The following is a 25,400-nucleotide window of genomic DNA, read 5'->3' on the forward strand; positions in this document are numbered from 1 at the left end:
CATTTTTTCTGGACCACATTTCTGACCCGTGGCTGGGGCTGCTGTCCTGAGGGACAGCTGTACCAGTAACTTTTTCTGGTTCCTTCTGAGAAGTGTCCGAGCAACACTTGGCTCCACAGCGCCTTCTAGTGTCTCTCCTAGTTTGATCTTTACTGGGATGAGTGGGAATGGTTCCTTGGCGCTCCTGCCTTTCCTCCTGCCTTCCCCCTTCCCGACTCTCCACTGGCTTGTCTTCCTCGACCACTGACTCAGCAGAGGCCCCAGTCCCTCTAGGAACTTGTCTCTTTTAGTATAAATGAAGACAAAGATTACAAAAGAATCGACTGGGTGTGGTGGTGTACCCCTTTGATACTAGGACTGGGAGGCAGAGGAAAGCAAATCTTTGAGTTCAAGGCCAGCCTGGTCTGCATAGAGAGTTATAGGCCAGCCAGAGCTACACAGTGAGATGCTGTCTCAAAAATAAAATGAAACGGTATGTGATCAAAATGATCAAGGCATGTAAGTCATCTGTAGGACCTTTGTAGGTCCACCCGGGCCATGGACTAACGGAGAGCCACCCCAGGACAGTGGCTTGCCCACGCTCTCTCTGATGGAGCTCCCTCTGACTTGGTCTCTTCCCCTTACTGCCCAGCAAGCACCAGTGGCCCTGTTAATCTTTTTTCTTAGTCCTGACCCACTTTTGCCTCCCTACACCTGCCTCGTCTCCACCTGTGCCTGCCTCTCTTTCCCCTGTTCCTGGACACCTGTTGCCCAGCCTTCCTTGTTTTCTCTCTGTGTCCCAGGCCTGCAGCTTCACTTGAACACCAGGCCCTCCTCCATGTCTCTGGACCTGCGCGTCCTCAGAGCTCAGCCTTGGATGTTATCTTGGAAAGTCTGAGACAGCCACATCCTGCTTTTTTCCCTCCCAAAGGCATTCCATGCAGAGAGTCAGTTTGATGAGATGGTGGGAGGGGGGTGTGCAGTGTCCAATAAGGAACCCAGTTCAACTCATAGCCAAGAAGGCCTGGCCTGCCTGTTGGATTCATCTCAGGTTTTTAGGGACAGAGTAAGAACAGGGTGACCCTGACTTTGCAACACCCCTCTGTGGAACACACACCACCTGAGCTGCACCTTCAGCCCAGGGTGAGCATTCATTCTCAGCCTGGCAATTTTGTTCCCAAGAGACACTTGGAATTCTCTGGAGACATGCGGTTTTCTGGCTAGATGTTATGGAATATTCCTGGCCCCTTGGCAGATGCCAGAGTGTTATTAGCCACTGGAGAAGGTAGATAATGGCTTTCCACAGCAGAGAATTACAGAATCCAGTAGAACTGAGATTAGGAATTGCTGGTCTTGAGAGACCCCATGAGTATCTCCGGAGTAGCTTGAGCTGAAGAGCTGGGAGATTGGCAGGCAGACAGACTTTTGGCATTCCAAGCCGCCACAGGATGGCTCGCCTCCAAATGCTGGTAATGAAGCCATAGACTTACTTTTCTTTTGCTGAACAGCTGTCTTCATTGACTTGAAAATTGGTTTTTAGGGCTGAATAAAACTTCAGCTCAACGGTTGTGTCCTTCTCCCTTGGTGTGTGTGTGTGGGGGGGGGTGCGTACAGCCACAGCTCCTGTCCCTCTGAGGGACCGTGAGGTCACTCTTGTGCCTCACTGTGAACTGGATCAGGTCTGGACCAGAAGATTCCCTGGAGATGGTCATGTCCACGGTATATAAATAAGAATATATCCCTTCATATGAAACCATGGCTCCGTGAGAAGTCTAATTAAACAGTAAAGGTCAAAGTGCTGTGGACTCGTAGGTCCCCGCTCTGTGATTGTTGGCAACCAAACTGTGCTAGTCTGTATTTGGAAGGCACAGTGATTCCCAGCCGTTGCACTGTCTGAGGGCCAGGTCCGTATGTGTTAGAACTGAGAGACATGAGCTGACCCTGAGGCCGACACACGTGACTGCTGTGTTAGAGACGGGGCCTTGGGGCAGGAAATCAGTCAGAGAATGAGCGTGCGCTGAGTCTGTGGGTTGAGCATCTTTCTGCCGTCCCTGCAAGACATTGATATGTTCCTTGCTCTGACGTCTTTCTTTCCTGTGCCACTGGATAAAATAAGGATTCTCCAGACAGGGAAACAAGCCGGGATATGGTCTTTTACCTGACTTTCTTCTAACCCTGCTGTGCCTGTTTCTTCCTCGAGCTGGTGTGTTTGGGTCTCATGCAGCTCTGCTTTTCAGGGGAAGGGCACTAATCGTCTGTCTCCTACAGGATGGCAAGACAGCTGAGGACCTCGCCAGGTCTGAACAGCATGAGCATGTGGCGGGGCTCCTGGCAAGACTACGGAAGGTGAGCTTCCCTTGAAGTTCTCGGCTTCATTTTTCTGTGAGAAGTTTTCCTTGTGAGCTATTGGGGGAGGCATCAGGCTTGGGTTTAGGAAGAGTGTCCGTGTGCTGTCAGTGGGCACACATGCAGAAGCACCCATAGGGTTTCTTCTACACTTGGCTGTAAAAAATGAATTTGGGGGCTGGAGGGATAGGCTCAGTGGTTAAGAGCACTGGTTGCTCTTGCAGAGGGCCAGGGATCAATTCCCAGCATCTCCATGGCAGTTCACAACCATCTGTAAGCCCCATGCTTACAGGAGATCCAGTATCTCCTCAGACACCAGGCAGACACGCAAACTAGCTTGGTATTTCCCTTCACTGAGTTAGTTTGGTTTTCCTAACCCTTTCTCTGCTAACCATCCTGTCTTAGCTAGAATTTCTATTGTTATGAAGAGATGCTATGACCATGGCAATTCTTATAAAGGAAAACATTTAATTAACCTGGCTTGCAGTTTCAGAGGCTTAGTCCATTATCATCATGGTAGGTGGCACGCAGGCCAACATGGTGCTGGAGAGGGAGCTGAGAGTTCTACATCTTGATCAGCAGGGAACAGGAAGTGAGCTATGTACCACACTGAGCGCAACTTAAGCAAAGGAAACCTCAAAGCCTGCCCCCACAGTGAAATACTTCCTCCAACAAGACCACACATCCTAATAGTGCCGCTCCCTGTGAGCTTATGGGGGCCAATTACATTCAAACCATCACACCCCCCTACAGATACTGATGATGTCTTTTTCCCTCTTTTGTTTTGAATTTCCAGCTCCTGTTTATCAAATCACAGCACTGTAAAGTTTATAAAGACATAAAACAAGCAAATACAGGTGTAAGAGCTGCAGCCCGTTTCATGCATCTAGAGACTTCAGAATGCTTAACCCCTTTTGGTTAAGATATCTATTTGTTGCCAGGCAGTGATGGTGCATGCCTTTAATCCCAACACTCTGGAGACAGAGGCAGGTGGATCTCTGTGAGTTTGAGGCCAGGACAGTTTCCAAAGCTACACAGAGAAACCCTGTCTCGAAAAACCAAATTTAAAAAAAGAAAGAAAGAAAATATATCTATTTGTTAACACACAAAGACATCCACTGTAGTCCTATTTAAAGTGTAGTAGCGAAAATTAGACACATCAGGTCACCGACACTAATGCGTAGCAAATTGTTACAGAGAACAGGATGGTTTTGCCTTTATGGATACTTATGAAGAGGTTGTAAATACAGAGTTTAATGCTTAGGATGTTTCTAGGCTGAAGCAAGGAATAAAAAGATAAATTGTCATCACATTTTAGCTCTTACCCTAGGGCTGGGGATGTCGCTCAGTTGGTAGAGATCTTCCAGAACATTCAAGAAACCCTGATTTCCATTCCTAGTGTGGAGGGTGCTGCTTACTGGATTGCTCCCTATGGCTTGTTCAGGGTAGCACCACCCACAGTGGGCTGGGTGCTCCCAAACTAATCATTCATCAAGAAAATACCTCACAGATCTGCTGGTTTGATGAGGGCAATTCCTCAGCTGAGGAGTCCTCTTCTGAGGTTACTCGAATTTATATCAAGTTGACAAAAACTAAGGAATGCAGGTGGCCTGGATTCTGGACCCAGACCCATGAAGCTCTTGCTGGATGAATTGGTCCATTGCTCACCAAATCTATGTTTCAGCATCTGCCTTTGACCCATGGGTAGAGGTGACACCTCATAGGATGGTATTTAGGGCCAAAAGAATTGAGATAAATGATTTCCTGAGGACAGCACCTGCACGCATAGTTTCCTTGGCGGTTGGCACCCTAAAGAGCATCCCTAAAATGGACCCTGGCAATTTTGGTGGCAACCCTGGGGTTATGTAGCTGTCTTGTCATTTTATGTCCCCAGGGTTCACAGAGAAGGTGGGGAACTGGGCCTCAAAGAGACTGAGGGAAGGGTTAGTGGAAAGCCAAGAGTCCCATCTCACACACAGTATCTCCACTTTCTGAATCTCTCTGTGTGCACAGGGCCTATGCACTGTGTATTCCCAGCCAGCATGGGGACATCGCAGTGAGTCTGTGCCAAGAATCCCTCCCTCGTAGCAGGTCAGATTACTCCCCAGTGTTACGAGCTGGGGTTTCTGTTCCGTCAGGCAGGATTTTATAGAATTCTTGTTCAGCAAGACCTACACTTGCCTTCACTGTCCTTCACATGTCTCTCGACTTGAGCCTCCTAGTTTGAGCACTGCTCATCCGTTCTGTCGTTCAGAGTCCTGAACTAAATGACTCATCAGCAAAAAAAAGAGAAAAAAAAATAACCTATCAGCACTTGGGAACACCTGATTAGGAGATTTGGTTTCAGAATTCAAAGCAACAGCCCTGGAGCCTGAGGGGTGATTGCAGCAGCTGGCTGCAGAAGTCAGTACCTTCAGAGAAAGTCAGGGTGATTGCAGCGGCTTGCTGCAGAAGCCAGTACCTGCAGAGAAAGTCAGGGTGATGGTGCATTTGTCTGCAGTTCTCATTGGGTCACCAGGAGGGGAGTCTGTTCAAACAGAGAACGTGGGAGAAGAGGGAAGGCCGCAGAGTGTCCACTGTGCCCTTCTGCCCTCTCTTCCATGCACACCAGGGCATTCCTGGCATTACAGGTGGGTGTAAGGCCTGTATTGCAGACTATTTTGGTCCCCAGGCTCCAGGTCCCTGTCGTAGAATCTCTTTTTCTCTCCTTTCCTTTGTGAAAACCAAAGATTACCTCCACATATTGGGCTGTGTTCCCTGTCTGTCTTAGAGCCACTCAAAGGAGAGGTGGGCTTTGGCCTCCTCACTCAGGAGCGGTCCACGTGGTCACGGCAGTTCTCAAAGTCTCACCTCCTGTGTTCTCACCTCCTAGGAAGGTAGTTTTGAACCTTTACCGTCAAGAAAATAAGGGGATTGACCTATGGAAATAGATCCAAAGCCAGCATGCCGCTGCCACCAGAGGACGCCAGCATGAGAGCCAGGGGGTCTGTGCTCATCACTAGACAGTGAGGGCTGACACAGGACCAGGGAGGGCTTTGCAGTCTTGCATTCAGAGGACCTCAGGAGCATCCCTTCTGGACAGGCTAGGACCTCCGGGGGCCCAGGTCAAGGCCAGGAGGTCGGGCTGAGCTGTGTGGAGTCTGCACTGGCCCAGTTCAATATGGAGGGCTTGGAACATTTGGTTCTTAGGGCGTTGTAGTTTGGTGGGCTCTGCAAGGAGCACAACTGCGCCCTGGGTGCCCCTTGCCAGGGGAACTAACAGGAGGAAGGTGTCCTTCTGTCACACGCATGCGCCTACACGCACACACACATGCACAGACACACACACTCACGCACGAGATTCCTTCCAGGAAACAGAGCTCATTAGCCTCGCCACCCCATGCACCTGAGCTGTGCTGTCTAGGCAGACCAAGTTTCCTCATCTAAACGCAAGGTTGATGTGGCCGCAGGGAGTGGTCTGCTTTCGAATTGATCTTGAAGTCCATTTTCGCTGCCACCTTTGTCCCTGCGATTTCCATGTTTGTCAGGCCTTTGGGGACTTGATTTTCTTGATTGTCTTTTTAGTCAGACTTTCCGTAAATTAATATTAAAAGTGCCCATGTCTAGGCAGAAGTGCTCAGGAATGTTTTGGAAAATGGACAGTGTTGGGAGTTGCCCAGAATTAAAATTCGCCAGAAGTGAAGAGCGTTTGTATAATTAGGATCTTACAGCTTCTGCCTCATGCTGGAAGCCGCTGTCTCTTCTCTGGGCTCTTATCTGGCGTCTCCAGATTGCTGGTCGCCTTCCTCTCCAGCCTGTGGGTTTACTCATCTTTCCTGGTGGGAAAGTGAATGCTAATTTGCCAGGGGAAAAGTTGCTGTAGAAAGAAAACTGTAAACCCAGAGACCTTTTCTAGGTTCAGGCTGTGGTGTCAGGGTCTGGACGAGAGATTAGTGGGAGCTATCGACAGCCAGGGTGGTGCTGGACTTGGCCGGCCAGTGGCTAACAAATGAGTAACTACCTAAGCACGCTCCTTAGTGGTGAGTGTAACCTGTCTGACAACCCCCTTCCCTCACAACCACCTGCAAGGTTCCAGATCATAAACCCATACTCCTTAGTGTTCTCTTACCAAATGATGTCCAGTCTGCACAGAGAGAACTCACCCAAACCTCTGGTGCCCTCGGCCTTGTGTGTGACCCAGTCACACCCAGAGACCCAAGGGACACACACGGGTGCACACCATAAGACCTGTAAAGACTGAAGAAGTACCATTGCCCCAGCTGGCTAGTCCTCCCAGGTTCTGGGTGGACAAGCTCCTACCTGGCCAGTCTGGGTTGGAGCTAGGTCTAGCCTCAGAGCTATTCACTCAGTTAACTATTCACTCTGGTGAACTATAATCGTGCTTCCCTCCAAACCAGTTAACGTACATAGCACCTTCTAGAACTGGTCTGGAGTCATTCCTTAGGGTAGGAAAACAGCTGATGAAAACGGCCTTCCTGGGAGTCACTTCTGGGCTCCTCAGCTCGTCTCTGCTGTGCCATCTAGTGGCCAGAAGTGAAAATGCTCCAACTGCCCATGGAGGGCTATAGAAACCTCTGTGTCAACTTGTTGGGTTTAGATTCTCCAGGGTTTGAAGTGAGGAGCAAGAGAAATCATCCTACGGGATGTGGTTAGAGTCCCTCACACATGAGAATGAGGATTTTTTTGTGCTTTCCTGTTTTCCAAGACTGCAGTATACTCCTCCTACCCCCATGAGAAAGTATTCCTCCTGGCTTAAGTTCTAAAAGTGCAGTTTTCAACCTAGGGGCTGAGTGACCCTTTCAGAGAGGTCACCTAAGACCATTAGAAAGCACAGATATTTATATTATGATTCATAAAAGTAGCAAACTCACAGTTACGAAGTAGCCATGAAACTAATTTTATGGTTGGGGGGGGGGGTCACCGCAACATGAGGGACTGTATTAACCAGTTGCAACGTTAGGAAGGTTGGGAACCACTGCTCTAGAGCCTCCAGGCCAAGGCTGTCATCTCTTGGTGTACAGAAAAGAAGGCATGAAAGGAACCTGGACATAGGCAGGAGGGGGTGATGTAGGATTCCTTCCTTGGAAACCCACTCTGGTCTGATGTCCCTGGGCCCCCACTTTAAAGATGAGAACATGTGTTTGCTTGCGTGGCCACCCAGAGTTGAGGGCCTCATATGAAAGCCAAGGTGTAGATTTAGCCAAACACTGTCCTCTTTTATAAAACAGGGTGTGTTGAAATCGGTTGTTAATTAGCTGGCTGGCATGCAATTCAGATATGAGTGACCAGCCCCAGCTCTGGAGGCAGGTGGGCATACTACACTGCCCCAGCAGTGAATGGGTTTGCCTCTGAAACAAAGCCACAAAGAGGTGCCAAAGTGATGAGCCACACCCTGTGGAAAGATAAGTAGGGAGGGTTCACTTTGCTCACTTTCCTACCTCTTGTTTGAGACAGTGCCCCAGTGGGGCTGCCTTCAGTGAGATGGGCTGCGAATGGCTTGTGTGGTCCCCTGTGCCTGAGATTCCGTCTCCTGTCTGTGTGTGCTCCGTTCACCTTCCTTTTACACTCTGCAAAGGACCGAGGAGCCTTTGACACTCCACAAAGGGTAAAAGGTTCAGTAGTAAATTCTGCTTTACTCCATGTCCTGTTTCCTTACCTGGCTAAGGGGAGGCGTGGACACAGCTTCTGCGGCAGTCACCTGGGAGCTCACAACACTCCTTCCGTAAGGCCATCCCACTGATCTAAGAACATCTTGCAGATCCTTCTCTGTAGAATCTCAGACTCAGCATGAAAATGCTGGGCCCTAGGGCCCTGGTAGTGATCTAGGGAGCCTGCCATCGCCCCGGAGTTACTGAAAGCATTCACCACAGGTGCCCATTGGACTGTTGGCACAGCAACTCAACCAGCACAGTTCCAGGGTTAGCAAGGTCCCCAACAGTCTCAATGCATAAAGGCCAAACAGAAGTTTAGACAGGGCCAGAAAGATGGCTTAGGAAATAGAGGTGTCTGTTACCAGCCTGAGGGCCCTCATGGTGGAAGGAGAGAACCGTCCCTCTCAAGCAGCCTCTAACGTGTACCGCAGCGTGCACACAAGATAAATAAATAAATAAACAAACAAACAAATAAATAAATAAATAAATAAATAAATAAATAAATACTGAAAGGTTTAAATGCTGTATGAGCAAGCCAATTTGTAAGATACTTGTAATCTTGGAAAACTCTGTGCTCCCCTCCCCCACTCCCAGTTATGTGCAAACGTGCACCTAAGCCCTAAGCTGAGAAGACTTCTCAGAAGATTTCTCTTGTGTGTAAACCCTGATCAAGTACTCAGAAGTCCCAGGGACCCAGAATATCCTTCACTGTAGAAGGTATAGAGGCACACCTTTCCATCCAGCGCCTGTGGGATCTAAAATACATCTATTTCCCATAGCGCCCAAAAGGGGGCAGTAGTGTCACCACTGCTGAGAAAGGGCTGGTTCTAGCCTTTCTGGGAGTTAAATGCCCTTGTAAACTTCAAGGTTACTAACTGGAAAAGCAACAGTGACCCCGTGGGAAGAGGTCAGCAGAGAATGAGCATCTCGGGACTTGGAACCCAGTCAGGTGTGCGTCTTGGTGAGATGCCCTGTTGTGCGTCTCCTCTGTTGAGTACCAGTCATCTGTTCATCATTCAGTGTGTGCCAGGGCCGGGATGCCAGCTCTGCCTTTTACTCGGCTCCTGGTCTAGAGGTTACAACTCAGTCTTTGGGGGTCACGGTGGAGACCCACACATGGATCAAGCCTGCTGGAAATGAAGATTGAAGGAGGAGATGAAAGACAAGATGAGTTTTGTGGTGTGCATAGACATTAGGCTATAACAGAGGAGACACTCCTGGGCTAGATGAAGGAGGAGACGTAATAGCTTCAAACATTCTCATTAGGGAACGAGCAGGAGATAAGAAAATGAGACAAGTGCTGAGGACAGGATGGGACCTTGTGGCATGAAGGATGCCTGAGGACAGAGACTTGATGCAGTGCTGTGCCTCTTGACAGAAACATCTCATCCAGGGCTCGTATGTTACACCTGAGGTCAGATTGTCCATATGGCGGTATCTCTTCAAGATCGCGGCTCTGACAGCCTACATTTCCTAGTTCTCAGCGCTGAACTTTACTCTTGGAGACCACCGAGTTTATGGACGAGAGAGTGAGAATAGTTCCTTGGGGAGACCCACATTTCTCCCTACAAGTAGAGCAAGACCTCTCTGCTGCCCTCCAGTCCTCCCACAGCAGGTGGCCGTGGCCTCCATCCCAGTCTCCTGCTGGTGTGGCCCTAAAGGAACAAGACCTTCCAAACGTACCAGAACAGGCTCTTGTGAAGGAACCAGAATTTCCATACAAATAGAGACAGGCCTGCATGTACCATCACAGTGGCCCTCAAGGAAGCATCTCACAACCCAGAAAGGGGCAGACTCTACCTTCTTACGCCATGGCAGTACCACCCGTGCCCCAGGCTCTCCACACAGAGGAATAGACCCCTAGCTGGTCAGACACAGAGTTCATCTTAATTCAAGCTTAAGTTGATGCTTCACAGGTTTTTCCACCCAATTTGTTTGGATCCAGATGCCATAGGAACAGGCAGATCCGGAGACAGGGGACAGAGGTTGCCAGGGGCTGAACAGATTGCAGGGGTAGTGAATGCCAATGGGCTGGGACTCCTGCAATGACAAAGGGACTCAGAGATGGGTGAGCAGGGATGATTGACAGCAAGGGAAGAGACTAGAATCCCTGATGTACATTCTTCAGAACGGTGGCTGCATTCTGTGTGTTTTCCTTTAGCTTGGAAACATTTCTGTGGGACCAGCAAAGAAATGTATTCTTGACTAGAGAAGGAAGTGCAGGCCCAGGACCAAAAAGCCAAGAACCACGGGGTACAGCCTGCTAAGAGCTTCACTTTCCCCTCTCCCAGGACACACACAGAGGACTCTTCATCCAGCAGCTCCGACCCACACAGAATCTCCAGCCAAGAATCAAACTCAAACTGTTCGGCCACTCAGGGTCTGGGAAATCCACGCTGGTGGAGTCTCTCAAGTGTGGGCTGTTGAGGAGTTTCTTCAGAAGGCGCAGGCCCAGGCTCTCCTCCATGAACTCCACCCGCTTCCCTCCATCGCCCCTGGCTGCTAAGCCAACAGGTAGGCGCTCCCGGGGGCGGCCACACCTCCTGAGGTTGTTGGGTTTACAGTCTTTAGGGTGAGATGTGCTGGAGGCAAAGGCTGAGGTCCCAGCAGGCCCTTAGCTACTCTGAAGAAACTCACAGTGCTCCTGAAGTGAGACAAGTGTTGGGGGTTCTGAGTTCATACTCTGGGGTCACTCAGGCTGGTGGGGACTTGACTTTCCAAGGAACCTTACACACACTTCTCACCTGCGGCCACAGCCTCACTCTGTTCTGTGGCTCCCTTGGGGACGGTGGCCGTCCTGATGTGTCTGTACCAGAGACAGGGAGGCATTCAGCCTCCTGGGAACAACTCTTGACCGCCTGCCTAGGAAGTTGCTGAGGACCCTCAGCCCAAAATAGGCTCTCCCTTCAAGTCTGCCTCCTGTTGCCCCTAGAGGGCAATAGTCAACAATATTTTTTCTGTGATTTCATAAGCTATAGCTTTTATTTTGCTATAAACAAGCCTGTCCCTGCCCTGTATCCACACCATGAACACTTATCACTGAGACGTAGGAAGAAAAGGCTTCCTGCCAATATTGCCTGTCCTCCTCTGCTTCCTTATGCCCACAGCCAGCTAACCATATCCACTCCTGTTAGGTGGTTGTCCTGGACACAAGTGCTGGGCATGAGATATTCCTGGGGGTCCCCAATGTTCTCATAAGGCTTGGAAGCTATAGAAAGATACACTGCAATGGACATGCATCTAATCCTTCATCCCGTAGCCCCTCCCTTTCCCAGACCCACCTCTTCCCTCACCAACCACCCCTCTCCTCTTTGCCTGTTTTGGGGACTCCACGTCCTGAGTCCTAATCCTTTGGCCTACAGTTTCGGTGAGCATTAACAACCTGTACCCTGGCTGTGAGAACGTGAGCGTGAGGAGCCGCAGCATGATGTTCGAGCCAGGCCTTACCAAAGGGATGCTGGAAGTGTTTGTGGCTCCGTCCCATCACCTGCACTGCTCGGCCGACGACCAGTCCACCAAGGCCATCGACATCCAGAACGCTTATTTGAATGGTATGCCCCACCTACCCAGAGGGAAGGAACTTGGGTTTTCCTTTGGGTCACAACTTTTGCTAAGTGGTATCTGCTACATTCAAAGAAAGTCCTCTGCAGATTATTGGGTTGACGTAGGCCGGAGCCATGGCTGGCTAACACACTAGAAGCAAAACTACATGGTTGGGCGCTATCAACACCTAGCAAAACACTTAGCACCCAGAAGGTGCTTAATAAGTGACGGATTGGGTGACTAGTACCTTTGGAAAAGCAGAACCCCTGCATGTTTAGGTGGGGATCTAATGGCGCACACAGCCCCTCATGGTGATGAAGCAAGTTTGAAAAGATGTTTTACACATTGACATCATGGCTAACACTGGCGTACACGTGGGGAATTCTTTGAGTGTTTTGTTGTTGTGTTTGCTTATGAGACCCAGACTTTCATGCAATCTAGGAGAGCCTCAGTGTAGCACCCCAGACTTCTATCTTCCTCTGCCACCACCTTTCAGCACCTCCCCTCTTGTACCCCACACTATAGAGCAGGGCACTCCTGCCAAGTTGCAAGTAGAAAACATCATGGCAGGAGAGGCCACATGCTGAGAAGAAAGAAGCCAGAGAGCTGGGATGTGGCCAACCTCTCTTTATAATAACCCACTCTCAAGGCACTAAAGTTAATGAGGTATTAACATCTACCTGAGGGCCTTGCACGTGACCCCCTCCCATCATGCCCTGGTCTCTGCCGGTCCATCAGGTCACTGGGGATGCAGCCTGCAGCTCACAGATCCTAAGCAGGGACAATGACACAGTGATGAGGACATCCAGAGGGCATCGGGAGGGATGTGTATGACAGAGCTGTCCTGTCTGCCCTGGGGAGACTTTCAGAAGATAGCAGGGTCATGTCAGGTCCAGATGTGTGTAACAGAGCTGTCCTGTCTGCCGTGGGGAGACTTTCAGAAGATAGCAGGGTCATGTCAGGTCCAGATGTGTGTGACAGAGCTGTCCTGTCTGCCATGGGGAGACTTTCAGAAGGTAGCAGGGTCATGTCAGGTCCAGATGTGTCCAACCCTTCAACACTGTGGCATGACATCATTTACAGGTGTGTTGAATCACATCCCAGCTCTACTGGAATGTGGCCCACAGACCACAAGTTAGACACACTGGTGAGATCCTGTGATTATCTTAGTGAAAAACATCACATTACCTGAAGCTGTGATTATCTAACACCAGCCTAAACGGGAATCACCTGAGATCTGTAACAGCATGGACTGCTGGGTCCCCAGGGCTTCCCCAAGGGCCCAGGTCTAAGAGCTCCTGATCCCAATGACTGGGATTAAAGTCCATGTGTCGACTCCCCCTTCCCCCCGGCATTTCAAAACTTTGTTTCGCCCCCAGACAGAGCTGGCCAGGCAACATGAAGAAAAAAGGTGCTCGTATTTGGGCCTCACTCAAAATCCCCAACACAAACCAGAACTCCAGTGCTAAATGTTCTATTTCTGGTCCGATAACTTTCCATACTATGCTGAGCCTCCAATTACAGGGTGTGTGTGTGTGTGTGTGTGTGTGTATGTGTGTGTGTGTGTAAAATCATGGGATTCTGGGTGTTTGGCTCATTCTCCTGCGGAATCTGACAGGACTGATCTCTTGCCATGATTGGCTCTCACCCTCTTTATATAATAATATGAAAGGAGAGAGAAATCAAAAGTTTGTTTTTATACACACACTTCCATGTCTGCCTCTGGCCCCACACGTCTATAACACACATATATCTGCCGGCAATTTGGAGTAAACATACAGTAGATGCAGCCAAGGTGATAGTAATGAAAACCTTTAGGGGGTCATGTAGACGTAGATGAGAGGGATAGGCATAGAGCACTGGACAGGGACCTGTGCATAAGTTGCTGTGTACTTACACAGACACATGCCGCAGGTGTCACAAGCCCTGTGCAGAGTCCCTAGAATGCTACCAGCCCCTGAAGTTAGGTGGGATGTTTCCTGATTGCAGCCTTTGCTTTCTTTCTGAAGGAGTTGGTGATTTCAGTGTATGGGAGTTCTCTGGGAACCCCGTGTACTTTTGTTGCTATGACTACTTCGCTGCCAACGATCCCACATCCATCCATGTCATCGTTTTCAGTCTAGAAGAACCCTACGAGATCCAACTGAACCAAGTGATTTTCTGGCTCAGTTTCTTGAAGTCTCTGGTCCCAGTTGAAGAACCCATAGGTGAGCAAGGTCCTTCCTCCTCTGCCTCTGCAATGCTCCTCTTGGGGTCCTCATGCTGGCCGCACTTAGACCCTACAGAATGGGACTTTCAGCTCTGACCTCCTTCCAGTTCTGAACCATCCCTGATAGCCCCTTCTCACCCCTGAAGCGCTTCATCACCAAGGTCATCATTGCTGAGCGCACTGTGGAGTCCTCTGTCCATGGCTCCTGCTCCCTTCTGGAAAGTACTGGGGCATCAGCAGCAGAAGGGGTTATCTTTCCATCTGCAGCCCTGGTGAAAAGGCCCAGGCAGCCTGCCTCAGCACATTGGCTAGGGGGCTCGGCCTCCAACAGGAGCAGCTGTCCCTGGTTTCGAGGTGATGCTCAGCAGCCATATTCCTTTGACAGAAAGCCCAGGCTCATGATATCAGCAGGGCTGTTCTCCCAGGGGATGTAGTTTTGCCTCTTCCTTCTCCTTTGCCACATCTCTTTTAAAACACTCCTGTGAGCAGAGGCCATGCCTGTGTGAGTTGGAGACCGCTTGTCTTTGGGCTTTCTCCCTTGTGTGGTTGCACTCAGAAGGCTTTCTTTGTTCCCGTGAAAGCTGTCCGTGGTTGCAAATGTCTCCCTCACATGTGGTCTCTTTAAGGGAGCCCTCAAGAGCATCTTTTTGTGCTGCAGTCTGCCCATGTCTCTGCTGAGAACTCTAGAGGAGGATCAGGACCAGAGGCCATACTCCCTAGTCCCGCCCTCTAGCCTGTGGGCAGGTTGTATGTCACCTGCACAGGGGGTCTAGCCTTTGGGGCAGGAGAAACCAGCCAGGGAGGAGATCGGACTCTCAGAGGGTGCACTGTCTCCCTCAGCATTTGGAGGCAAGCTGAAGAACCCACTCCGAGTTGTCCTGGTGGCCACACATGCTGACATCATGAACATCCCTCGGCCTGCTGGAGGCGAGTTTGGATATGATAAGGATATATCCTTGCTGAAAGAGATCAGGAACAGGTGAGCGCAGCCCACGGGGGGTGGGGTGAGCATCTGAACTGGGGAACTGGGTCGGGTGAGAGGACGCAGCAGAGGACATGTGGCCGTGTCGGGTGGGGTGGGGTGGGGTGGAGCGGGTGAAGGAACTTCCCACTTTGAGCGATCCTTTGTTGAACTTTTCATTTTCATCAAAGCAATGAGTACTAATTACACAGGTAACACACCTGGCTAGACGCAAACAGAACATGGTATAAGGCCACAGCCCACTCTCACCTTCTCACCCAGTACCTCCACACAGAGGTGGCTTCTGTTCTCAGGCTTTCGGAATTGACATGGGTAGCAGCACCCTGGTCAATATTTCCCAACATGTCAATTGCAGATACACACTGGATTGTAAAATTACTTAGGTTAACGTCCAGCTCCATCATGGGGTAGGTTGGGGTGAAATGGAGCAGAACAGAATAGAAAAGATCCGAGTGCCTTCTTGTCGAGTGTTATCATATAAGACCCTTGTTTCTCTTCTAAAGGACTGGAGGTAAATAGAAGTTTTTACTTAGACTCTGTTGGTAATTTTCATTGCTGTAGCGATACACCTGAAGTTGGGTAGCTAATAGAAGAAGATGCTCTTAGCTAAGAGCTTGGGAAGCAAGAAGTCTAAACCCCATTTCGTCAGTCCTGAGAGGACCCCTTGATCACATCACTTCCTGGTGGGTGGCATCATGGTGGACAATGAGTAAGGATAGGAATTCAGGGAGGGATTTTGAATTAAGCTCTCTTGACACTTCACAGACCTTCTGGAAGCTAACGTAATCCTTGGCACGGCAGCACCCCTGAAACTGTAGCGTTCAGTTAAGCCTGATTTCTTAAAGACCCCATTACACATATCACCTCCCTGGGGACAGAGCCTCTATAATGGAGGCACCCCTGGAGGACAGACCACATTCGTTCCGTATCATGTTCCAAGGCTTTATGAGCAAGCGTGAACTTGACAGCTGGAGAGATGGCTGCTCTTCCAGGGTACCTGAGTTTGGTTCCCAGCACCCACACATATAGTTCACAACAGCCTGTAACTCCAGTTCTAGGGGACCCAATGCCCTCTTGTGCAGGTGGTATACACACAGAGACACATATACATAAATTTTAAAAACTGAATCATTAAAGCCTAAAGTTCGACATTGCAGATTTTTGTAACATGCTGGCACTCGGATCTTGAATTATAATGAGAGATACGGCCTGTTTTCCTCCTGGTATGAGAAGAGGTCTATGTGAGCCGCGGTGTGACTTTCTTGTCCTGTTTGATCTTAGCCCTTCCCTCAGCAGCATTCTCTGCTCTTTGGAAAGTGAACACCGAGCCTCTGCATCAGGAGCCTCTGACATCTTTCTGCCTTCTCTTCCTCTACCGCCCTGAAACCCCAGACTCCCACTCATATGATAGAAAGAGCACACTGATTTCCCACACACAGCATCCAAAGGGACCAGCAGAGTTCACCCAACAGCAGGGACAGAGAGCATCTTCAGGGTCACTAGGGTCTCCCTGCTTCCCTCCTATCAGCCTCTGGGGCTAGTGGCTACCCAGCCCCTGCTTGGGAACACCTAAGGTCGAACCGGAGCTGATGCGGTTCCTGCTTTGTCCGTAGGTTCGGGAATGACCTCCATGTCTCAAATAAGCTGTTTGTGCTGGATGCGGGCGCATCTGGGTCTAAGGACATCAAGGTTCTTCGGAATCACCTGCAAGAAATACGGAGTCAGATTGTCTCGGTGAGTACACATGGAGAGACCTGGACTCCACCGTGGAAACGCCAGCCTTGACCAAGGAGTTGACCCCACTGTACTGCCCTCACTTTGGTTTGATTTTCTGGGGGATAGGCTGACAGTAAGAGCTAGGACTAAGGTCTGTATGCAAGTGATGTCCTCCTGTTACTCTGGGGGAGGCAGGAAGAGAGAGAAACAGACAAGGCAGGAGACAGAGGGTTGTTAGGGGCAACAGCCACCAATGCAGGATGTATCAAGTTCTTTACATATAACATTTCCTTTTATAAATTACACCAGCAGTTTTAGTCTGTTTATTTTAGTATGTGTAACAAATTCAGAAAAGAAAAATAACCACTAACAAAAGTAACCAAAGGGTGTGTGCTGACAGACGAGACCATATTAGACTATGTTCGCATCGGAGGTAAAATATGAAGGGAGTGTTGCATTTTCCCCAAATGTAATACAGTAGGGAGGAGGGCATTGGGATGTTCATCTTGAAATGGAAGAAGACAACAGGTTTCGCAGGGTTATAATTAAAACCGCTAAGAGCAGCTTAAACGTTGTCCCCAGAGGTCACAGTGTCCACAGACATTCGCTAGCAAACAGAGAAACTGAGTTGAAGAGATGGCTGAGTCCGTAAGTGCTCCCTCATGATGTCTGGATCCCTAGCATCCTTAGAAAAGCCAAGCATGTAGGGGCACACCTGTACCCCAACCCTTGTGCAGGGGAGGTGGGGAGGTTAGAGGCAGGAGGATGCCAGAAGCTTACTGGTTGGCTGCTTCGGTCAATCAGTGAGTCCCAGGTTCAGTGAGGGACCCTGTGTCAAAAAATGAGGTGGAGAGCGATTGAGGAATACTACTGGCATACACATGTGCACAAGCATCGTGTGTACATACAAGAACACATACATGTATCAAGAAGGGGGAAGAAAGAAAAAATATTGTTTCATTTTAACAGAGAAAATGTGACTTAATAAACTAGCAAGTTGGTTGTCTGCTTGGGATGAACTAAGTTGGACAATCCCCAAAGTGGGTGACTCAAACTTATCCGTGCACACATGTAGAGCAATAAATACCATGATGGAAATTCTGGAGAATGTTTTTAAAATAACTCGGGACTTGAGGAATCCTTCTAAAAGTTTTCCAAGGAATTGTACCCCTTTGAAAACCAGTCTGCCTTTCCTTGTCAGAGAAAATCGTGCAGTAGAAAATGATACATAGAGAAGGGAGGTGTCCATGCCTGTGATAGACAGAGGATTCCCTAGAGAGTGACAGGAGTGCCATGGTGGGAAAGGCTGAACCAGCCTTGGGGAGGTGCCCAGTGCCCTGAGTGAATGTGTACTCGTCTCTGGCCCAGTGGTGCCACCCTGTACTCCGTGTCCTCCTCTGTGTCCCTGCCTCGCCTAGCAAACACACCAGCCTGTACCTCACAGATCCTTGCCTTCCTGTTGTGGTGGCACCGTGTCTCAGTCACCATATGGGGGTGGTCTGGCAGGCCTGGCCCCACAGATGGGGACAAATACTCGGAGAAGAAACCAGGGTCTCCTCCCAGATCTGGAGCAAGGTGCCTGTCCCTCGTGCACAGGACGTCTTTGAATTCTCTGTGCATGACTCTGTCAACACCAGCCACCATCCAAGTCCTGAGGGCAGGCGGGTGATGCCCCAAATGAACTGTCTCTATCCTTGGCAGTTTTTTTCTTTTTAAATTGTTTTCATTTTTTTTTCTATTTTATGTGTATGAACGTTTTGCCTGCATGTATGTTTTTGTTCACAAAGATCAGAAGACGTCAGATCCCCTGGAACAGTTATGGAAGGTTATGAGTCACCATGTTGATGCTGGGAATGGAATCCAGTCCTCTGCAAGAGCAACAAATCCTCTAAACCCCAGAGCCATTGCTCCGGCTCCCAGTTCTACTCTTTTTTTTTTTTAAATAAGGAGTGCATCATCTTAGGTGACATAAGATGTGATTTTGTGTCACTAGTAGTGTGACACCTCTGTGCTGTATGGCTTCCCGTTAGGAGGGTGTGGGATTATATGAATGTGAGGCATGTTATAGCTTGGCTTGTTTTACCACCGTGACTGGTGAGAGAATAATTTTGAACCAACTGCTAACTATTGCTCTAAGGATATTCCATCAGCAGACCCCACAAATCCCCATGCTGATAGAATTCTCATTCTCTGTCGCACTCTGTGCGTTGCCTTACTGTTTCTAAGACGGCTACCTAACTAGTGACCAAGGAAGGGGGTGGAGCTAGAAGCCAGGAGCAAGGGCAGATCTGAGTGCAGCCTTAGGTGCTGGAGAACGTGAGTCAAGTCCATCGTTCTTACAATACTGTTGTGAGGACACATCATCTCTTACACATCGAGCTGCTATCAAATCCCTCGTGTCTGATTATAGAGTATGCCTAGAGACAACCCTCGGTTAGTGATAGAGTCCTTCACTGAGCCAGTAAAGCGCTGGGTATGCACAGTGTGGATAAGTAATGTCTCTCCTGGGCTCCCAGAGCTTCAGCTGCTTGGCGGCTAATCTGTCCCACCTGCCTGTGCAGGGCTGCCCTCCCATGACTCACCTGTGTGAGAAGATCATCTCAACGCTGCCCTCCTGGCGGAAACTCAACGGACCAAACCAGTTGATGTCACTGCAGCAGTTCGTGTACGACGTGCAGGACCAGCTGAACCCCCTGGCCTCTGAGGATGACCTCAGGCGCATCGCCCAGCAGCTGCACAGCACGGGCGAGGTGAGGGCTGAGGGTGGGCGAGCTCCCGCTGCTAGAGGAGAAAGGGACTATGCATAGGTATAATATGATAAATGAGGCTTTTTTTTCCTGACACAATTTTCCTTATTGTACCTGCATCAAAACTGGTTCAGGCTGGATCTGGCTCTCCTACTATTACACCCTGACATGAGTAGATTGAATAGAATACGTTTGATGGTTGTTAAAAGGAGAGACTTATTCCATTGTTCAGTGTGTGTTTGCGTGTGCATGCATACACACATGTATGTGAGTAGTTTGATAGACATTGGGGTCCTAGGATGTTAACAGGCTGTTAAGTGTGTTGTTTGGAATGTGTGTGCATCTCAGGCTATCCGTTGCATTATTAGAAGCAAGATGTATGCAAAGCTCACAACAGGTAGGAGCAATTCTTTTCTATCAATGACCGGTCTGTTTTCTTTGGTTTGCTGCTGTCTTCTAGGCCCCATTAGTTAGCACTCTTGTCCTGGGCCACTGGGTCTCTCTTGCCCCCTTAGCCACCTACTAATTCCCTTTTCCTCCTGGCAGCTCTAGGCTGGCTGCTCTGGGGGAATTGAGAGGCCCTGGCTGTGGACGTGGTCCTGGGGTGACAAATACTGAGAAAAACCCATGAGGTGCCATCCTGACAGTGTCTGTGGACAGGAAGACACTCTGAGTTAGGACCCCTCAGCAAGCACACCCACCAGAAACTGACTCTCGACTGTGTGGCACTTAGCCCAGTATGGAAACGGTTCTGACTGCATCCTGTATGCCTGTCCTCAGAAAATGGCATGGCCTTTGCCTCCTCCTTTCTAGGAAGTCGAGTGGCCACATGAGCTAGGCTGTGTCAAGAGCACCAGTAGCGATTATTAACAATTAGAAGCATCTGGGATATCGAAAACCGCTGAGGTCATTGGTTTTGCCAGCTTGCATTTGTCTGAGTTGTGGGTGTCGCGTCAGGGTCTGCATTTGTCTGAGTTGTGTATTCTTGAAACTAATACTGAATCTAGAGCCAGTGGCCCGGAAGGACCTCAAACAGTAAGGCCAGCTGATTGGCTGACTGACTGGGAGTAATGTAAAGTAACTGAATGCAAGGAAGAAGACAGGAACAGGGTGAAGGCATTTAGATGTTTAGACATAAAAGGCAACTTTCCCATGAGAATAAACTTTCTACTTTGATAGGATACTCTTAACTCCTAGTAGTTGACCAGAAATTTTCAAAGTCATGATGTAGGATCTCCTTAGTTTCATATCACATCCCCTCTCCCCTTGACCTTGAGACTTTAGGAAATGAAGATGGAAGAGAGAGAAGAGAGAAAAGGAAAGGAATGCTCGTGCTTGGGCCAGTTCTATGAGGCTGAATCTTTAAGTCTGGTTATGAACTACCAGTTCCTTAGTTTCATCCTCCATGGGTCAGACTTTGTTTTTCTCGACCCTAAAGAAATAGCGAAGTTAGGGCAAAATGGTAAAGGTAAAGGCCCTTTCTCCTCCGGGGAAGTTAAGTCTGAGGCTCAAACATGAAGGCCAAGAAGCTGCACTAGGGCAGTGGTGCCCCATGGCCAGCAGGTGGAGCCAGAGGCGCCTGCACTGAAAGCCCACCTGGGACGGCCATTATTCCTAGACTACTAACTAACCTTTAAGGGCCAGGAAGGAAAAAGTGATTTCTGGCTTTGCTTTGCTTTTGTCCCACATCTTTTTCTCCAGCTTTTGGGCTTTTAAAGAAATAGGCTCACTGATGGATATCTGGTACCATTCTTGTCCTCTCTTTCAGTTGAAGGGTTAGCATAGGAACAAATTTATAACAAACTTCTACACACACACAAACAAGGTTTTTGTTGTTATTTTTAAGTGTCTTTAAGTTTTATATTGCTTTAGTATGTTAGTTGCAATTTTCTGGACCTTTTCTTAGAAAGTTCCATCACTATGGAAGCTAGGCATCATGGGATATACTTGTAATCCTAGCCCTCAGAAAGCTGAGGCAAGAAGATGAAGAATTCAAGTCCTGCCTGGACCACACAGTGACGCCTTGTCTCAGACAAATAGAAAGATACTACCACAAAACCACACCTTCTCAACTAGCATTGAGCGAGTCTTTATATTCGGATCCCTTTGCCTCCTTTCTCTCACCTTTTAAATATTTATTGTGCCATACTTCATTGTAAATCATGGTGTGTCTCCATAAACAAGGTTGTTCCCATGCAGAACTCAGCAAAATACGTGGACCTAATCCTGTGTTCATGTGTACACAGCCCTGACTCAGGACAGTGTCTGAGTTTACGGTCTTTGTCCCAGGGTCTCCATTTGCCCGGTAATCTCTTTCGATAGCTTCCTTTATTAATTGTGGTCTTTCCTAGACCCGGGTTCCATCAGAAACCAGTCTTTTTGTCTTCTTGTCTCGCTTTCTTTCCTCGTCTCCCTCCAGTGTTTATTTGTTGCTTTTGGTTGTTACTACTTTCGCCTCTGACTTTACATACCTTTGATTTTTCCCTCCATGGGCCACGCTTCTGGGAAACACCCCTCTGATGTTCCTGAACCATCTTAGGGCAGGGCTTAGGGGTGGCTTTAGAGATGGATCCACGCTGCAGAGTGTGGATTCCCCTACTGAGCTTGCCCGGGTGCCCTTTCCCTCTGGTGACTTTAAGTTGTCGCCTCCGGCAGATCAACATCATGCAGAGTGAGACGGTTCAGGATGTGCTGCTGCTCGACCCTCGATGGCTCTGTACCAATGTCCTGGGGAAGCTGCTCTCTGTGGAGACCCCGCGGGCCCTACACCATTACCGGGGCCGTTATACCATGGAAGACATCCAACGCCTGGTCCCCGACAGTGATGTGGAGGAGCTGCTACAGATACTAGATGCCATGGACATCTGTGCCCGGGACCTGAGTAGTGGGACTATGGTGGATGTTCCCGCTCTGATCAAAACAGACAGCCTGCAGCGCTCCTGGGCGGATGAGGAGGATGAGGTGATGGTGTACGGCGGGGTGCGCATCGTCCCTGTGGAGCACCTCACTCCCTTCCCCTGTGGCATCTTCCACAAGGTTCAGGTCAACCTTTGCCGGTGGGTCCACCAGCAGAGTGCCGAGGGTGACGCCGACATCCGCCTGTGGGTGAGCGGCTGCAGGATCGCCAACCGCGGCGCCGAGCTGTTGGTGCTGCTGGTCAACCATGGCCAGGGCATCGAGGTTCAGGTGCGTGGGCTGGAGACGGAGAAGATCAAGTGCTGCCTCCTGCTGGACTCAGTGTGCAGCACCATCGAGAACGTCATGGCCACCACCTTGCCGGGGCTCTTGACGGTAAAGCACTACCTGAGCCCCCAGCAGCTGCGGGAACACCACGAACCGGTCATGGTCTACCAGCCCCGTGACTTCTTCCGCGCTCAGACCCTGAAGGAGAGTTCGCTTACCAACACCATGGGAGGGTACAAGGAGAGCTTCAGCAGTATCACCTGCTTCGGGTGTCACGACGTCTACTCACAGGCCAGTCTCGGCATGGACATCCATGCGTCAGACCTGAGTCTGCTGACCCGGAGGAAACTGAGCCGTCTGCTTGACCCACCCGACCCCATGGGGAAGGACTGGTGCCTTCTGGCCATGAACTTGGGCCTCCCAGACATGGTGGCCAAGCACAACATCAGTACCAGGTCGACTAGGGATTTCCTTCCCAGCCCAGCGCATGCCTTGCTGCAGGAATGGACCTCCTACCCCGAGAGTACGGTCGGCATCCTCATATCCAAACTGCGGGAGCTGGGGCGCCGAGATGCTGCCGACTTCTTACTGAAGGCTTCCTCCGTGTTCAAGATCAACCTTGATGGCAATGGCCAGGAGGCCTACGCCTCAAGCTGTAACAGTGGCACCTCGTACAATTCCATTAGTTCGGTGGTGTCCCGGTGAGGGCAGCCTTGGCTCGGGCAGGGTCTTTATGGACTGAGATGCAAGGGTGGTGGTGGTGGGGCTCCCCATCCTTCTCAGTACATTCCTTCTGCTTCTGAAGACATCCCCCCCATCCTGTTCCTTGCTTCCCCACCTCCGTTCCCCTCCCTCTCACGCATCCCCCAGTCAAGAGCAGACCACATCCTTCGCTTTGGCCACACGGGAAGCTAGTGCCCCTCCTGTCAGTGTTTTGGACTCCATCTCTCGTCCTCTAATACCTTGCTTCTTACTCATAATTTTATTGGAATTCCAAACTTTTCAATGAAAAAAATTTTAAAGTTCCTTACCGATTATCCTTTTTTTAAAAAAAAAAAAAAGAAAGAAAGAAAGGAGCAGACATTTATCCGCAATGTGTATTTCTTACCTTTTCTCTGCTGTAGCAGCTCCTCAGCCTATTTCTTTTATATTTGTAGGAGAGGCTCCCATGCCTGGACCCCACTGTATGATTTATAAACAGACAGTATGTGAGTGCCTTTTGCAGAAGAGGGTGTGTTGAAATCGTCTGAGTCAGCCCGGCGCTGTCACCAAGGAAATGCTACCTCTCTGTCCCTTGCTGTGTGCTGATCATCGCCAGAGGTGCTTCACTCTGAGTTGTTGGTTTTGGTTTGGTATTCTTCCCCACCCCTTTTCTTTCTAGGGAGGGGGCTCTGTGTTTCATTTGGCAAGGAAAGAGGAAAAAGGAATCCTCCCCCAGAGTGTTAATGGCCAGTGTTGCTGTAAGAAGACATTTTTTAAGTTGCTTTTGTTAAGACATCCATGTGAACATACATGTACATGAAACCTACTGACTGTCATGCCTCACCGCTCCCTCCCATCTCAGGTAGAAGGTTGACACAGTGTAGAGTTATGGAGACCCGTGTTAAGAATTCCGAAGACCCCAGCTCATCATCTGTGGCAGTCCGTTGTCCTTGGCGCATAGCAGATGGGTCCTATGTTGAGATCCTGGTTTGATCACTTCCTGTACTTGAAGTCTGAAAGAGAAAGAAAAAAGAAAAAACAAGTTTTCTTGGGGTGATTGAGATTGTGATCGAATTCTAAATCACTATGAGGGAACATGTTTCAATTCTGTCCTGAGAAGCATGTTACATTACCGTATCATCTGTACATATATATATGCACTATGTATATACATATATATTAATACTGGTATTTTTACTTAATCTATAAGATGTCGTAAAAGAATTAAGTTGTTTTTTTTTTCTTTTGTTTTATAAATAAACTGTTGCGTATTGCATTTGATTGGTTAGTCCTTGATTCAGAAGAAGTTGTTCTCTCTTTTAAGTTTGGCTCCCAGTGTTCTGTACCACATCACCGACTAATCTAGAATGCAGACAATCTTACTAACCTTCAGCCCTTGGAAAGCGCTGTACTTGGTCTAGGTGCTTCTTTATTTATAAAATTAGATGACATGGTCCTTAGTCAGGATGGAGGTCCTTGTCTTTGGTGAATCCTCTGGCCAGAGTTGAACCAGGAAGATCCCCTGAAAAGATGTCAAGGAATAACCATCACCTTTTTTAGTAGCTGGCATCTGAGATGCTTCCCCAAAGATCCATAAAGGTTTGGGTCCCCATCGTGGCACTACTGGAAGATGCCAGAGCCCTTAGCCTGTGCCTAAGCGCATGTGTAGGTACGTGCCTGTAATCCAACCACTTAAGGGGCACAGGCAGGAGGATTAGAGGCTCAAGGTCACCTTGGACGCGTAAGGAGTCAATGCCATCTTTGGCTACTTGAGACCCTTCCTCAGCTGGTGAAAGGAGAGCTGGAGGACAGTTGAGTGAGGAAGAGAGCTTGTTCTGCATCCCTAGCATCCACTTAGCCAACCCCAGCACTGAGGGCCAGAGACGGGTGCCCTCTGCATGTGTCCCTTTATGGTCTCCTGTCTTAGCACGTGTCCAGAACAGTGGAGCCAACCGACCATGAGCCCAAACTTCCGGATCAACAAAATAAACCTTTACTCTGTATAAGCTGAGTATCTTAGTTATTTGCTATGGTAACAGGAAACTGACGGATACACACCTTCACAGGCAAGAGGGATCCTTGGGAAACTCTTGGGGTAACCCTAGTGGAGGACTTAGCCATTCCCCCCATCTGTCCCAATGATTGCTTGCTGGAGACAATGTGCCTCCAGTTCTGAGTCAGAAGGGAGTGAGGCCTTGCAGGGGTGTGGAGTGATCAGGAGAGAAGCTGTGTAAGTGCTTCTAATGCAGCATGGGCCTGCCCTGTCGGAAGACCAGTCACTCTCAAGTGCACCGGGGTGAGGGGAACTCCACCAGGCACTCAAGGCTTCAATGGCCGTCCAC

The 25,400-nt window shown here is 49.3% G+C and overlaps 1 protein-coding gene across 1 annotated transcript in view; it reads left to right on the forward strand.

The window, feature by feature from the left end:
• Dapk1 (death associated protein kinase 1) overlaps nt 1-24,334 on the forward strand; it is a 147,247-nt gene extending 122,913 nt beyond the window's left edge. The window contains exons 19-27 of the mRNA XM_057786914.1: nt 2,248-2,325; nt 10,268-10,490; nt 11,339-11,527; nt 13,529-13,726; nt 14,569-14,707; nt 16,324-16,444; nt 18,988-19,176; nt 21,829-23,057; nt 23,514-24,334. Of these exons, the coding sequence (XP_057642897.1) occupies nt 2,248-2,325; nt 10,268-10,490; nt 11,339-11,527; nt 13,529-13,726; nt 14,569-14,707; nt 16,324-16,444; nt 18,988-19,176; nt 21,829-23,057; nt 23,514-23,553 (2,406 nt within the window). The 3' untranslated portion in view covers nt 23,554-24,334. The remainder of the gene's footprint in view (nt 1-2,247; nt 2,326-10,267; nt 10,491-11,338; nt 11,528-13,528; nt 13,727-14,568; nt 14,708-16,323; nt 16,445-18,987; nt 19,177-21,828; nt 23,058-23,513) is intronic.
• The last annotated feature ends 1,066 nt before the right edge of the window (nt 24,335-25,400 follow it).

This window comes from Chionomys nivalis, chromosome 13 (assembly GCF_950005125.1).
Source record: "Chionomys nivalis chromosome 13, mChiNiv1.1, whole genome shotgun sequence".
Classification (NCBI taxonomy): domain Eukaryota; kingdom Metazoa; phylum Chordata; class Mammalia; order Rodentia; family Cricetidae; genus Chionomys; species Chionomys nivalis.